Genomic DNA, 15,489 nt, shown 5'->3' with positions numbered 1-15,489 from the left:
ACCTGAGGACCAGTAAGGAGGAATCAGGTGAGCCAGGGATGGTGGTGAAGGGGAGGCCAGCTGGGACCATGGATGAAACCCGGGACCATGGACCATTCAGAGTCTGGTTATTGTGTCGGATGATGCCAAGCCAGAGACAGTAATGAGACTTTCTTTACACCTACCTATCTTTACATAGCTCCATCTCTGGGTAGGGTAGTGACTTCTATTGGGCTGAGCAGGTATTGTTTCGGAGGCCTTGGAAAGCACAGTAAAGGTTAATTTCTGAGACAGGGGTAAGATCCTTATCCTTAGGAGGGGGAGTTTTCTTCCCCATTACCTTTGGGTCTTGCTAAGCAGTGGAAAGTTACCCAGGCTGGAACACTGAGCTTTCTTCTGTAGGATCTGTTACAGATCTAGTTTCAGTGATGGCTAGCTTAAATTAACACGGTCCCCTCTCACTCTGTCCTAGGCTTGGCCAAGCCCCCACAACCTTCAGAAGGCATACAGGCAAAGACCTTGGATCATTGATAACTTTTGTTCCTCATCCCTGCTCTTTCAAAATGGAAAAACTTTTACTATGTTTCAAAGGCAGCAGAAAGATAGCCACCCAACTATCTCCCAGGTAAGGTAACTCTGTGTAGGAGAAGGAATCTCATATAATAGGCTTAATGAACCCAGAGATCAGGAGGGTCAACCGAAGAAGCATAGAAGAAGAGATGACAGGAGTGCCAAGTATGGAAAGCAAGGGTGGGGCTGGAAATCTAGACTAGAACGACTGAACTCAGTCAATAGGTAATGGGATTACCTACTGGCACATAACAGGAGTAGTAAGAACAGTAATAATAATAATATAATAGTTGTATAGGATATTCTTTACATGTATTAACTTATGTAATACAACAGTCCTATAAAGTAGGTACTACTATCGTCCCATTTTATAGACATGGAAAGCCGAAGCACAGAAAGTTTTAAGACGTGGGATGCCTGGGTGGCTCAGTCAGTTAAGCATCTGCCTTCAGCTCAGGTCAAGATCCCTGGGTCCTGGGATTGAGTCCTGCATCAGGCTCTTTGCTCAGCGGGGAGCCTTATTCTCCCTCTGCTTGCAGTTCCCCCTTGCTTGTGCTCTCTCTCTCTCTGACAAATAAATAAATAAAATCTTAAAAAAAAAAAAGTTTTCAGATGTAAGCCCAAAAAAAGCAAGATCCAAAAGGGCTAGGATTTGTCTTTTTTTTAATGATTTCTAATTTAATTTAATTTAATTTCAATTCATTAACATGCAGTGTTATATTAGTTTCAGGTGTACAACATAGTGATTCAACAGTTCCATACATCACCCGGCACTCATCACAAGATCACAAGGGCCCTCCTTAATCCCCATCAGCTATTTCACCCAATCTGCCCACCCACATCTCACCCCCATCACCATTAGTTTGTTCTTTGTAGTTAAGAGTCTGTTTCTTGACTTCTCTCTCTCTTACTTTTTTCCCCTTCCTCATTTGTTGTGTTTCTTAAATTCCACATATAGTGAAATCATATGGTGTTGGTCTTTCTTGACTGTTTACTGCTGCTATCCCAGTGCCTGGCATACAGTAGGTGTTCAATAATTATTTGTTAAATTAACAGTTACTTGGCCCGAGATCATGTAGATAGCATGGCAGAGATGGGATAGGAACTGAGGTTTGGTGGTTTTGAAGGTCCTGCTGCTAAATACTGACTCATACTGCCCTGGATGCAGTTACGGGAGATGAGCTTTGTGTGTCTCTGAGCCTGAGTTACACCTGCTTGACCAACCCTGGCCTCACTCTCCAAGCTGGTTACCTGAGGGAACCCTTCCTAATTCATGGTACGAGACCAACGTTAATTCCCCTAATGCCAAAGGAGATAAAGGAATTACGAGAAAGGAAAACCAAAGACCCATATGTCTCATTAACACAGATGAAAAAAATCCTCAACAAAATATTAGCAAATTGAATCCAAAAATGTATAAAAAGAATTACAGGGGCGCCTAGGTGGCTCAGCTGGTTGAGTATCTGCCTTTGTCGTGGCTCATGATGGGGGCGGTCCTGGGATCAGCCTGCATCAGGCTCCCTGCTCCGTGAGGAGTCTGCTTCTCCCTCTCCCTCCACCCCTTCCCCTGCTCATGCTCTCTCTCTCTCAAATGAATAAATAAAATCTTTTTTTAAAAAAGAGTTAATACACCATGACCAAGTGGATTTATTCTAGGTATACAAAGCTGGTTCAACATTTAAAGATCAATCAATATAATCTACCACATCATTAGGCTAAAAAATAAAAAGTCATATCAACTGATGTAGAAAAAGCATTTAACAAAATCCAATACCCGTTCATGATAAAAACTGTCAGTTCAGGGGAACGTCTTCAACCTGATGAAGCGTATCTACAAAACCTATAGCTTAGTTTCATCAGTTGTAACAAATGGGGGCTGTTGAATGGGGGACACTATATACGCTGGAGGGCAGGGGGTCTGTGGGAAATCTCTGTACCTGCCTCTCAGTTGTGCTGTCAACTTAAGGCTGCTCTAAAAAAATGAAGTCTGTGAGTATGGTGATGTCTTTCTAGATACAGCATCTAGGATATGATCCATGACAGAAATAATTAATAAACTGGATTTCATGACAGTTAAAAACTTCTGTTCTTTGAAAGACAGCATTAAAAAAACTATTAGGAGATAAGCCACAAACTGTGAGAGAATATTTGCAAAAGATACATCTGATAAAGTACTATTATCCAAAATATACAAAGAACTCTTAAAGCCCCACAATAAGAAAACAATCTGATTAAAAAATGGACCAAAGACCTTAACAGACGTGTCACCAAAAAAAGATACACACATGGCAAATCAGCACATGACAAGATAATCCACATCATATGTCATCAGGGAAATGCAAATTAAAACAACAAGGAGATGACCGCTAAACACAGAATTGCCAAAATCTGGAACGCTGACACCACCAAACACTAGCAAGGATACCGAGCAACAAATACTCATACACCGTTGGTGGGAACGCAAAGCAGTATGGCCACTTTGGAAGACAGTTTGGCGGTTTCTTACAACGCTACTCTCGCTATATGACCCAGCAATTGTGCTCCTTGTTATTCGCCCAAAGGAGCTCAAGACTTATGTCCACACAAAAACTTGCACAGGGATGTCTGTAGCAGCTTCGGTCACAAGTGCCAAAACTTGGAAGCAACAAGCTATGAACAGATAAAGAAACTGTGGTACATCCAGACAATGGAATATTATTCAGCACTGAAAAGAAAGAAGCTATCAAGTGGCAAAAAGACACAGAGGAGACTTATATGCAAGTAATGAATCATGAAACTTTACATCAAAAACTAGGGATGTACTGTATGGTGACTAACATAATATAATAAAAAATATTATTATATAAAAAAAGAGAGGAGACTTAAATGCATATTAGTGAGTGAAAGAAGCGAGTCTGAAAAGATTACATAGTGCATGGCTCCACTATATGGCATTCTAGAAAAGGCAAAACTATAGTGGTAGTAAAAAGATCAGTGGTTGCCAGGGGCTTGGGGGCAAGGAGGAATGTTGAATAGGGGAGCACTGGGGATTTCTTAGGGTGGCGAAGCTATTCTGTATAATAACTGTACTTGTGGATATTTAACATCATGCATTTAACAAATGCTATAGGACTTCATAGCACAAAGAGTGAACCTTAATGTATGCAAATTAAAAAAAACCTGATGCACAGGTCAGGGGCTCCTAAGATGAGATGCAGAATGTGACAAAATAACCCAAATGTATTACGAATGTATGCAACAGCTTCAGTGAAGGGAGTCAGGGGGAAAGGTGTTGATTTAAGTAACTTTGGAAATGAGTGGAATCTGTAAAACTAACATAGCATAAATTGTACATAAATATTATACAGAGTTCGCAGAAACTAGGAGGGAGGATTCATGTAATAATGGATTAGAGTTGGAGACATCACGTTTAGTTAAACATGAACTCGTGTTTAGTTTAATATAGATTCAAATAGTGACATATAGAACTGTTTATAGATATGTCTATAGACACGGATTAATCCACACACATCTATTTCTCTGCTCTGTCAGCTGAGAGAACCTACAGGCACAGACACCCCAGAGGCAACAAACAGGTCAAGTACCCAGATCTTCATTTCTCATACCGTTCTCCAACCAAAGGTACCAGGCTCCTTGGAGAAATGCTGATTCTAGGACTGGGGCAGGACATATACAAGATAAGGCTGGATCGTCTTGCAGTGCCAAAAAATAAGGAAACACACACATGATAAGAACCAAACTCCACAATAATGGGGCTATGCCAAATGAACACAGGAGTCAAACTGAAAGAGCTCCCAATGGCCAAAGTTGGAACAATTTGAGCATCAAGTAGTATATTGGATTATAATTCGAAGAATAAAGTAATTATTCACAAATCCATACTGATATAAAGAAATTATGGAATAAAAAATGAGAGAGAAGAGAGAAATCTGGGCAGAAGAAATCCAAACGATTTAAGTAAATAGTCCACCCTGCAGCCGAAAGCACAGCTCCCCACTGCTTAAGTGTGAGCGGTGCATAAGGACTTCCTTCTGAAAAGCGCTGTATGGGAAGGAAGCTCAAGGGTTACTTCAGTGGAGACACCTGACAGACACTACCTCAGCCAGGTGATCAAGGTCAACATCCACAGAGATAAGTCATTTGACAGCAGGTGCCTTTAACATGATGTGATGGGAATGGCACTTACCTCTTTTGGTCTTTCCCACAAAACTCATACGCGCCGTCAAATCATGAGAAAAACATCAGACGAATCCTAACTGAAGGAAGCTCTACAAAACACCTGACTCCTCAACATTTTCAAAGGTATCAAAGACAAGAGAGTCTGAGAAACTGTCCCAGCCAAGACGAGCCTACAGAGACATGGTGACCAAACGTCAAGTGGTGTCCCAGAGGGGGTCCTGGAACAGAAAGGGGACATTAGGGAAAACCTGAGGAAATCTGAATAAAGAATGGATTTTAGTTAATAATAATGTATCAATATTGGTTTATTAATTATAACAAATACACTATACTGATGCAAGCTGTTAATAATAAGGGAAACTGGATGTAGAGTGTATGAGAAGTCTCTGTATTATCTTTGGAAGTTCTCTGTAAATCTGAAACTGTTCTAAAAAATTAAGTTTTCTCAAGTGTAGTTTAAAAAATGGACTGCTATCTGCCTTCCCAGATCCTCTACCCCATGCAAGGTGGGGGAGGGGAGAGAGAGGGAAGCGTTGGGGAGCACAGAGCTGGCAGTCTCCAGGGAACAGATTGAATTTCAGGTTACTGGGTGGGGTGTGAAAACCCAGCCAGAACGTAGCAACTTCCCCACCCCGGCAGGGCTGGTGCGCATGCGGCCCCAAGGACACACTCTCCACAGGTGGTGCGCAGAGCATCACCTGACTGCCCCGGGTCTGCTATAGTCTGAGGCGCACGGTGCTGGTCCCGGTGGCTCTGGGCTGGGCTCTCCCTAGCCTGCCCTTCATATTCCCCTGGGTTTCCTTGCCTGGCCTTCCTGGGTGCTCACCTTTAATCCCTGAACTCCCCAGCTGTCTCTAGGGAAGTGCAGACTTACCACCCTGCCCCGCAAAGCTCAGCCCTGAGAGAAACACGGGGAAGGGTTGAGCTCAGAGGCTAGGGGCTCTTTGTAAAAAAGAGGAAAAGGAGGCATTTTCTATGCCCCAGTTCAAAGTCACAGTTGGGAGGATATGCTCTTCACCTTCTCCCTGGCGCGTTCAGAGGGAGGGAGCCGGAGAGCCAGCATTCTAGAAGAAGGAAAAGTGCAGGCATTTGCAGGTGTTAGAGCTGGGTCTGGGTGGAGAGAGCAGGATGACTACAGAAAGCTTGGGGGTGGGGAGGGGTTGCAACTTCAACGTCAAGCTTAGGACTATCCAGGGAACCTGAAGACTCCCCATGCTTTTGTAGCAAGGAAACTGCTATGACTTTAAAGTGGGAGGCTCGGGCTGCCGGAGCCTGGTTTTGGAGAGGTGGCGCAAGGTGGTGCGCTCTGGAACGCTGAGGGCTGGCCTGAGAAGGTTCTTGTTGGAGAGAGGGAAGGTGGGAGACAGAATCCCATAGCCTGCTAACAGATGCCACAGGGAGGGGTGGAAACAGCTTGGAACCGGTGTCATCTCCCCCAGTGAAGCGCCAGAAACCCCAGGTGAGGTGTCAGACCAAAGCCGCCGCCGCCCGGTCCCTGCCCTGGCTGCGCCCTGCCCTCTCCAGCTTTACGCACACGCCTGTCTTGTCTTCTGGCCCCATGAGGAGGGCAGGGGAATTCCAGCCACCTCTCCTGAGGACAGATCTTTTCCCACAGCCGCCCGACTTTATACTAGGAGTTCCTGAGGGCAGAAGAAGCCTGCAGTACGGGCTCTACATCAGGGTGAGGGACAGACTGGAATGGCCATGGGCAGACTGGAGAGGGGCGCGCAGCCGGGCTGGCGGGTGGCAAGACCTCTGAGTTAATGTATAATTTCGAGCAGATGGCGGGGGCTGGTGGCAGCCTGGGCCCAGCTAATGAGGGACAATTAGCCCCAAACCTGGTGGGGGGAGGTTGAGAGAGTCAGACAGTGAGGGCAGATATTTGCTCCTCAAACAGTCTGGTGCTCTGGGCAGAGGGCTGAGTGGCTGAGCCTTTGGGTTGGCTAGGCCCCCCTGCCAGGGCCCTTCCTCTCTTTTCCCTCCCCCCATCAACTCTAGGTCGAAAGCCTCTGTTTGTTCAGACCCAAGAGCGCGTTGTAAAGGCGGGGGGAGAGGGTAGTTTATGGGGGAAATCGCTGCCACCACCATCTGCCAGGGCTTATCCCTTCTCCCCCTGACACCACTCTCTCCACCCCTCATGCAGCTGTCTATGGGAATAGCAGGTCAGGACATGGAGCCTTGCGCCCCCAGATGCAGGGGCAGATGCGGGGGGAGGGATGAGGCAGGAAAGAAGGACTAAGAGCAGGGCTACCACAGGACTTCGGTGGGACCCTCTGTCACCCAGGCATGGCTGAGTAGAATGAGCAGCAGTCCCAGATGCCAAGGGATTGAATGGGCTCTGTGGGTACTAGGGGATGTGCTGTCCTCCCCATGGTGCTGAAGCCACCTGCTACAATCTCCCCTCATGGCCCAGGGCTCTAGCCCAGCCTGAGGAAGCTGGAGGAGGCTAGGAGAGGAGGGGAATATATGTGGGGGGGGGGGTAGAACACCCATTTCTGTGATACATTTGGCCCTGCTTTGAGAACAACAGTTCTCAGCCCTAGGATTAAGCTGGATGTACAACACCCACCCCCATTGCCCCCCAAACCAAAGCATTTACCAGTGAAATCCATTCTTCCACCCTCTGGGTCTAGTCTTATTGCCCTACACCCTGCTTACTTTCAGCCTGACTTCTGAGAGGGTTTCACAGAATCCAAGGTATGGAATGGACCCAAAGGACTTTCCATGTTGGATCCTTCATGAAGGATCTGCCCAAGACCATTGTGGTAATAAAGCTTCCATCACTAGGGCTATGTTTCACTTTCGGCACCGCACTCCACAAGAGCCACCTAGCCAGCTTCTGGTTTCCCCCACCCCAACAGTGATCCAGATAACCTGTGGTGTCCTCTGTGGGCACAAGAGCTCCATGCATAACACAGAGTCCAAAAGCACCAAATCCCTAGTGGAATGGAGCCTGATAACATCTAGAGATGGAAGAACGACAACCAAGCTGCACATCTCCTCACAAACACCCCACCTGCAGCCCCCCTGCCCTTAGAAGCTCATTACCAGCACCGCCATTCCCAGAGTTCTATAGTCCAGGGTGCCCTATTTCTAAGCAAAAATGCATTCTTGGTGTCACCTCAGTCAAGGCGCCAGTTGGAGAATTGGTGAAGACACTCTGTGGAGAGAGCTGGTACTTTGTGACAAAAGCCATGCTTTTCCACACGGACCGTCATTCTCTCAGAGATTTAGGAGCCAACTTGGTCAGTATTAGGAATGAGTCTATACACGCATTTATCTTTCACAGTTATATACGTAAGACCCAGGAGTTGACCCCAAAACCTGGCATGTGCATTCTGGCTGGGCAGCTGTCTTGAGGTTCTGGAAGTCACCCTTGGGCTTCTGTGCATTCAAAGTCTTGAGGATGCTGCCTGAAATTCCCCCATCTTGCATATTCCTCATTCCCTTCAGGAGTCCTGGCCCCCGAGTGGGTGCACTCAGGGTCCAGGGGGCCTGCGTGAGAGATGGCTCTATACCTTCTTTAGGGTGACAGGTGGACACCAGGTGGGCTCTGAGGACTTCCCATGGAAGGACAGAATGGGTCGTTGGCTGTGGCTTGCTCTGCCTCAGGGCCGGTGTCAGTCAGCCCCATGCACACCTCCCTCCTCCTCTCTCCTCTGCTCATGGCCTGTGACATCACTGGCTGCTCCCAGAAGGCTGCCCTCTGCTCCTGAGCACGGGCTCTCTGTAGCTCTGGACCCCCTGGCAGGACTGAAGCAGGAGCAGAGTGGAGGCTGTTACTAGGACCAGACCCCCAAGAGCCCTGGAGCCTGCAGGGGTCTCAGGAGCCCAGCATAGGAGACTGAGACCCTCCCACTGAAGCACCCACTTCATTGCCTCCATACAGGTAGCTCACCTGCAGGCTCATTGTCTGCTCTGCCTCCCATGCTGTCTCCATGTCTTTGTGTGGCCAAGCCAACCTCCCTCCTCCTCTGTCTTTGCACCCTCGCACCTTCCTGTCCCTCCAACTCCCTACCCTGCTTTCCCATCTTGGGAGTACCAGCTCTTTTATCAGACAAGTTATTAGGAATGTTGGGAAGGAGCGGGGCGGCTGTTGGGAATGGGGTTTCTGTGCGTGAATTTTGTATTTGGAGATGATTTGGGTTTGGATGTTGAACCTGAGTCCCCACTTCTCTGAGTTCTGGTCACTTAGAGGGGACACTCAGTCATAGCAAAGGTTTGTCTGATATCCTGAGCTCCCATCCCCCTGCCCTGGCAGAGCCCTTTCTATTTCCAGCTTGACTCTCCTCTCTCCATTGCTTTGGTGGCAATTACACAAACATGAAGCAGGGGTGGGGGCAGAGAAAGAGCCCCAGGATTAGGAGCTGGAAATTTTGGCTTCTGGTGAGGGACTGGCTTCTAACCCTCCTTGAGTTTTACTCCCTGGGTGGCCCCTGATTTGTGGAACCCCAATCTGTGCCTCAGGTTTTTTGTTTTTTGGGTTTTTTTTTTTTTTTTTTTTGGAAAGATCTCTGCCTTCTTTCCTGGCTTTCTGGAAAGATGAGAGCTTGAAGGGGAATGTGTCTCTATCTCCCTGGACAGAAGTGAGTAAAAGCCATTTCAGCCACTGAGTTAGAAGCAGCTCTGCATTCCATACTCTGGGCTTTCCTTGTTTCTCCTGTGCTCGTCTCCTCTTCCCGGCTACACTGTAATCTCTCAGAGGGCAAAAACCTTGTTCCTTTTCTTTCCACTCCCTTCATCCTGAACAACCAGCAGTGTGAAGAGCCCTGTGACAAAAGGCTTTCGTGGGGTCAGAGACAACAGTGTTCCATTTGCAAAAGGGAAAGCTGGAGCATTTGGATGCATGATTAATACTTTATTCAGCAAGCAATTGCAGATTAGTGAGCTGAGCCAAGATGGCATAATTACTGCAGGAAAGTCCTATGCACGGGCTGTTTTCTGGGGTGCCCTCCAGCTCTGCCAGGGTTCCAGGCAAGAAAGGAGGTGGTTTCTACTCCCATTACTTGCTGACAAAAGCAAGAAAGGCATGGTGGCCCAGGATCTGCCTCCTTTGCTGCTCAGAGACTCTCTTGTGCTCACAAGGTATTCTGTGTTCGCTCTCTCCTGCTCCTCGCTCTCTTCCTTCGACCCGCCCTTTCGTAAGTGTTAGTTCAATGAGAGAGTGTCTGATCCCAGACAGTTGTTCTCTGAGAGTGAAGCTGCTTCACTGTAAGATCTAGAACTCTCCAGAGTTAAAAGGAACCAACAACCCCAGCAGGTTAGAAGATGCCATGAGATGTGTCTTCCAAGCCTAGACCTGATGCTTGTTCATCTTTACTTACAGTGGGTGGGACCAGAGCCTCAATGCCCAGGGTTGGAGCTGAGCCCCCATGTTTCCCCAGGGCTTCCTGGAGATGATTAAAAAATCAGGAGCAAGACCCCCCCCCCCCACCCCCGAAGTGCTCTGAGGAAAGCTTTCTCGCTGGTGGTTTGGGGAAACCAAGCTTAGGAGCTCCCTGATAGTGAATGCAGTCTTGAACCTGGTCTCTAGCCTCAGACCAGGGCAAATGGGATTTTTGGGCACCGATGCCCTCTTCTGGCTGGGCAGAATATTCTAAGTTTTGGGTTTTGACCCTGTTGAATCTGAACTTAAGAGACCCAAGCGCATCACCCGGGGCTGAGAAGGCTTTCGTGGGGTCAGAGACAACAGTGTTCCATTTGCAAAAGGGAAAGCTGGAGCATTTGGATGCATGATCCTTTTCTACTTCCCTGACCTCTGACAATGGAAAGTGTGAGAAATGAGAGCCTTCCCACCCTCCAAACTCTTATCAGGACATCCAGAAAGATCCGTTCCTCTGCTGGCCCTGTCATATGTTAGTTCATCACCGAAGGGTGTAAGTAGAGAGAATTTGAATTTTCTCAGCTAACCTGCTGGCAAATTTTAGAAACCTGACCCTCTGTCACGACGTACTACAACCCAAGACCACTCTGAGCAAGAGACTTCACCCAAATAACCTCGGTCATTGCAGACCCACCCCAAGACCAAAGAAGGAGCTTCTAGGAGGAATCCCTCTCCCCAGCCTTCCCAGTTCTTCCCTGCTGTGAAGAGCGTTGGCCTGGAACATGCCACAGGATGGTAAGACGCCTGGGAGGAGTGGGAAGAACAGGCTAGTGTAAGGAGAAAGGGAATACCTCTGAGCCCTGCTTCCCTCTACTGGTTTCCATGCCCTTGGCCTGTGTTCTGGGGGAGCTTCATCCAGGCACTTCCTTCCTGCTCCACCTGCTTCCCTTAGATCACAGGGCTCAGCGCAAATGGCCTCAAAGCAAAGACTCACCCATGCACCGCCTCCCAAAGAGAGTGGGAGCTGGGGGATCCTGGGGGAGGACTTTCTCTGTGCTGGGAAGCCAGACCAGAGCAGTCCGAGGAACCCTCCCCAAGAGGGTCCTCCATGCTGCAGGTGGGCTGGGGAGAGGGGAGATGTGTGGATGCCTCCTTCTCATGCCCAGGGATCAGCAGTGTGAATCAGCTGGGGGGGCTGTTTGTGAACGGCCGGCCCCTGCCCCTGGACACCCGGCAGCGGATTGTGCAACTGGCAGTCGGCGGGATGCGACCCTGCGACATCTCCCGGAGCCTTAAGGTAGTAGGGTTTACGCAGTGATGGGGACGAGAAGCAGGGACAAAGCACCCTCTTAAGGCAAGTCTGAGGCTCTTGCAGACTCTGAGGACTTTGGGGGCTTGGGCTACTTCCTCGGAGACCCCCTCAGGGTCTGGGGTGGGGATCTTCAGGCGCCCAAGGGTGAGGCTGAATGCTCAACTCTGCAGCCTGGGCCAGTAAGTCTCACTTTGCCTTCCAGCCTCCTTCTGCCCCAGGAACACTCACCCTCTGCCAATCATGCCATCATCTGTCCCTGCTTCTCACCTGACCCAGGTATCTAATGGCTGTGTGAGCAAGATCCTAGCACGTTACTACCGCACAGGTGTCTTGGAGCCCAAGGGGATTGGGGGAAGCAAGCCCCGGCTGGCCACACCCCCTGTGGTGGCTCGAATTGCCCAGCTCAAGGGTGAGTGCCCTGCCCTCTTTGCCTGGGAGATCCAGCGTCAGCTCTGTGCCGAAGGGCTCTGCACCCAGGACAAGACTCCCAGTGTAAGTTCTCTCCCCTCCCTGCACCAGGGCTGGGAAACAGGTTGTCTGGGGAGAAGACCCCTTCTTACTTGGTAGTGGGGCCACCCCAGGCTGGGCAGGCAGGGCCGAGGGGCTCTCTTCTGAAAAGTGGCGTCGTGGGACCAGAGAGAAGAAGAAAGCATAGAAAGAGAGAAAGCTGCCCTGGGAATGATGTGTGGGCCCAGAGAGAGGAGAGAAAGGATATTGAGGAAATATCCTCAGGATATAACGCTGGGTCTGCACACCATCTCCCCACTCAACACCCCGACTCCCCCAGGTCTCCTCCATCAACCGCGTCCTGCGGGCGCTCCAGGAGGACCAGAGACTGCCCTGGGCACAGCTCAAGTCTCCAGGTGGGTCTTGGAGCTGCCCCCAGGGATGCTCAGAGCAAATGTCAGCATTTTACAGTTTGCAAAGCACTTTCTTGTTCTTTCTTGGATCACCCTCACAGAAAGACAGTAAGGAGGGCCTGGCAGGGAGTATTGTTCTTTCCTGGCAGAAGAAAATCGAAGCTCAGAGAAGGGAAGTGACTTACCCAAGGTTACCAGCTAGTTGTTGGTAGGTCCCGGAACGGAACTCAGGTCCCTTGGCCCTCAGGTTCACAGGATCTGCCAAGGAAGTGAAATGACCGGAACTTCCACACCCTCCCTCTGCCTCGTGCACAGCTTCTCAGGGCACCCGTCAGGTCCTGTGCGATCACGCAAACCCGGACTAACCTTGCGGCTGTTTCCCCAAACACTAAGCACGCACCTGACCATGGCACCGGGTGTCCCTCCCACTCAGTGCTCCTGAAGTAATCGCCAAGGAGCTGTGAATGTCCTGCCAGCACGGCTCTGCTCTTATACCCACGCCGTCCCCTGTCCAGAGCCCCAGGGGCTTGGGAACCCCATCTGAGAAGAATCACTATCACAAACCACCACAAGCCTTTGTCCCCCTTTACAGCTGTTTTGGCTCCAGTCCCTCACACTCCCCATAGTGGCTCTGAGGCTCCCCGGGGTCCCCACCCAGGGACTGGTCACCGGAATCGGACTATCTTCTCCCCGGGCCAAGCTGAGGCGTTGGAGAAAGGTGCCTGGGCTGGGGCAGGCAGTGGGCTAGAGGGTGCTTGGTGTGACACGTGCAGGCATTGCCCCAGTGGCCTGTGGGCAAGGCTGAGAAGTGGAGGCTGTGGGTGGCTCTGCCTTGGGGAGGAGGGTAGTTCAGGGTTGCAGCAGGTAGAAGTGGAGGCCGAGGGGGCACCCATGCCTGACTCCTCTCCCCTTGCCCTTACTATGCGAGCCTCGATCTCTGCAGAGTTCCAGCGTGGGCAGTATCCTGATTCAGTGGCCCGTGGAAAGCTGGCTGCTGCCACCTCTCTGCCCGAGGACACGGTGAGGGTGAGTGAGCTCTGCCACGCAGTGTGCACAGCCCAGCAGCAGAAAGAGTCCGGGCTAAGAAGGCTTCGGGGTCCTGAGGTGGAGAAGGGGGAAGAAGGTGGAAACAGTTTTGTTTGTAGCGGAAGTCAGACCCAAGACCCTCCTCGCTCTTCTGCTGATTGCTCTCCTCTCTTCCCCACCCACTCCAAGCCTTTGCGGTGAGGAAGGGGACAGAGGACAAAGGCCAGAGAAGGGAGGGAGCGCAAGCTCTGAGGAAGGGTCTGCGGTCTGGGTCCAGACCAGGAACACGTGGTGAGACAGTAGGTGTTGGGGCAGAGAGCACAGCCCGCTACACTGTTTCTGCCCTCCCTCAGGTCTGGTTTTCCAACCGAAGAGCCAAATGGCGCCGACAAGAGAAGCTCAAGTGGGAAATGCAGGTTCCAGGTGATTTCTCTGCACACCCATCCTTCCGTGCATCCACTCACCTTCCCACCCATCCTGCCGTGCACCCACTCACCTACCCACCCATCCTTCCGTGCACCCACTCACCTCCCCACCCATGCTTCCGTGCACCCACTCACCTACCCACCCATGCCTCCGTGCACCCACTCACCTCCCCACCCATGCCTCCATGCACCCACTCACCTCCCCACCCATGCCTCCGTGCACCCACTCACCTACCCACCCATGCTTCCGTGCACCCACTCACCTCCCCACCCATCCTTCCGTGCACCCACTCACCTACCCACCCATGCCTCCGTGCATCCATCTATCCACCCACCCATCCATCCATCCACCCACCCACCCACCACACATTTACTCCGCATCTTCCATGTGCCAGGCCCTGCGTTAGATACTTGGTATTCAGTCTCTGTTCTTCAGGTTTGCACTGTCCCCAGTTTACCATCCATGAGATTTAATCCTTCTTCCCCAGTCCCCCTAGGCTCCGCCTTGGGGAGGAGGCCAGTTAGGGTTGTAGCATTCGTCTCCTCCCATCCCTGCCAGAAGTTGCAGCCTTTCCTAGAACCTCCCTGCTACTCCCCACTCCTGCCCACTCTCTAGACCCATTCCTCCTTCTGAGCGGATCTGCTCTCACCCTGTAGGTACTTCCCAGGACCTGACTCTACCGAGTGCCTCGCCAGGGACCACCTCTGCACAGGTATCCAGGAAGAGAGAGGGAGTTTGTGAACTGGGAAGACAAGCGCTCACTGCTGCTCCCATTCCCAGTGAGGCCGGAGCTAGAACTCCTGGCTGCTCCAGGTTCCTACACTGCACACTTGAGAAAGCCCCATCCTCATAGTCTGCCATGTGAATGGTGCCCTCGGAGTTGTACAGGGTACAGCCAGAGGCGGGGGCAGCCTTAGAGCCCCAGGTCTGCTGAACAGGAGCCATCGCTGACAGTGGTGGTGGTGGTGGGGTCTCTTGCTTTTTCTAGCGGTCACCCTGCAGTGTGCCCACAGCAGTCCTGCCTGCCCTGGAATCCTTGGGTCCCTCCTGCTATCAGCTGTGCTGGGGGACAGCACCAGACAGGTGTCTGAGTGACACCCCACCCCAAGCCTCTCTCAAGCCCTGCTGGGGTAAGAATCCATAGGCCAGGCCTCACTCCTGCACGGTGTGGGGAGTGCTTACTTCTTGACCCACGAGAGGGCAGGGATTTTCAGTCAGAGTCATCAAGGAATCTTGACACAGATTTCTTCATTCCTTGCATGGCTTACAAGGTTGGACATGAGCACCCCCGGAGTCCATAGTACCACTGACAGCCTTAGCAGGAAAAGGGGATGGGATCGGGATTTGACGCTATATATATATACCCATCATGTATATACAATGTCTGTCCCTCTCCCCACCAGTGACTTTGAGGGGTGGGAAGACAGCAACAAACCCAAACTCACCCTCTCTTCATCCCCGCAGGCTACCTGCCTCCTGCAGCTGAGCTCCCTGGATTCAGTCCTGCTCTGCCACCCTTGCCCTTCCTTCCATTGCCTCCACTGCCAGTCTTGGTGCCCCTGAGGCCTTGCTCTGGCCCAGCTCCCCACCCCTGCAAGGCCTGGAATGAGGGAGGAGGGCCAGAGTGGAAAGGGGATGGGGTGGGGAGGACCTAATATCATCCTGCCCAAGCAGATTATTGCTGCCCTCGTTCCTGTGACTCTTCTTCACCGGTGGACCTGGCCTGGCCCTGCCCGCTGCCCTCAGATGGGGCACCTGTTTGGAGGAGCGGGAGAAGAAGCTGTGCCCACCCACTACTCACACTGGCCTTAAAT

At 50.8% G+C, this 15,489-nt stretch overlaps 1 protein-coding gene across 1 annotated transcript; it reads left to right on the top strand.

Annotated features, from left to right (window-relative positions):
• Positions 1-10,833: 10,833 nt before the first annotated feature.
• PAX4 (paired box 4) lies at positions 10,834-15,284 on the top strand. The gene is given in 12 exon segments (XM_026514279.4): positions 10,834-10,846; positions 11,218-11,348; positions 11,640-11,855; positions 12,151-12,226; positions 12,816-12,941; positions 13,167-13,249; positions 13,603-13,672; positions 14,332-14,387; positions 14,664-14,805; positions 15,140-15,153; positions 15,155-15,211; positions 15,213-15,284. Coding segments are annotated over 12 exon segments (1,056 nt in total).
• The last annotated feature ends 205 nt before the right edge of the window (positions 15,285-15,489 follow it).

This window comes from Ursus arctos, unplaced genomic scaffold, assembly GCF_023065955.2.
Source record: "Ursus arctos isolate Adak ecotype North America unplaced genomic scaffold, UrsArc2.0 scaffold_3, whole genome shotgun sequence".
Lineage (NCBI taxonomy): Eukaryota > Metazoa > Chordata > Mammalia > Carnivora > Ursidae > Ursus > Ursus arctos.
Note: the sequence above shows the minus strand (reverse complement) of the source record. Positions and strands in the feature narration are given on the sequence as shown.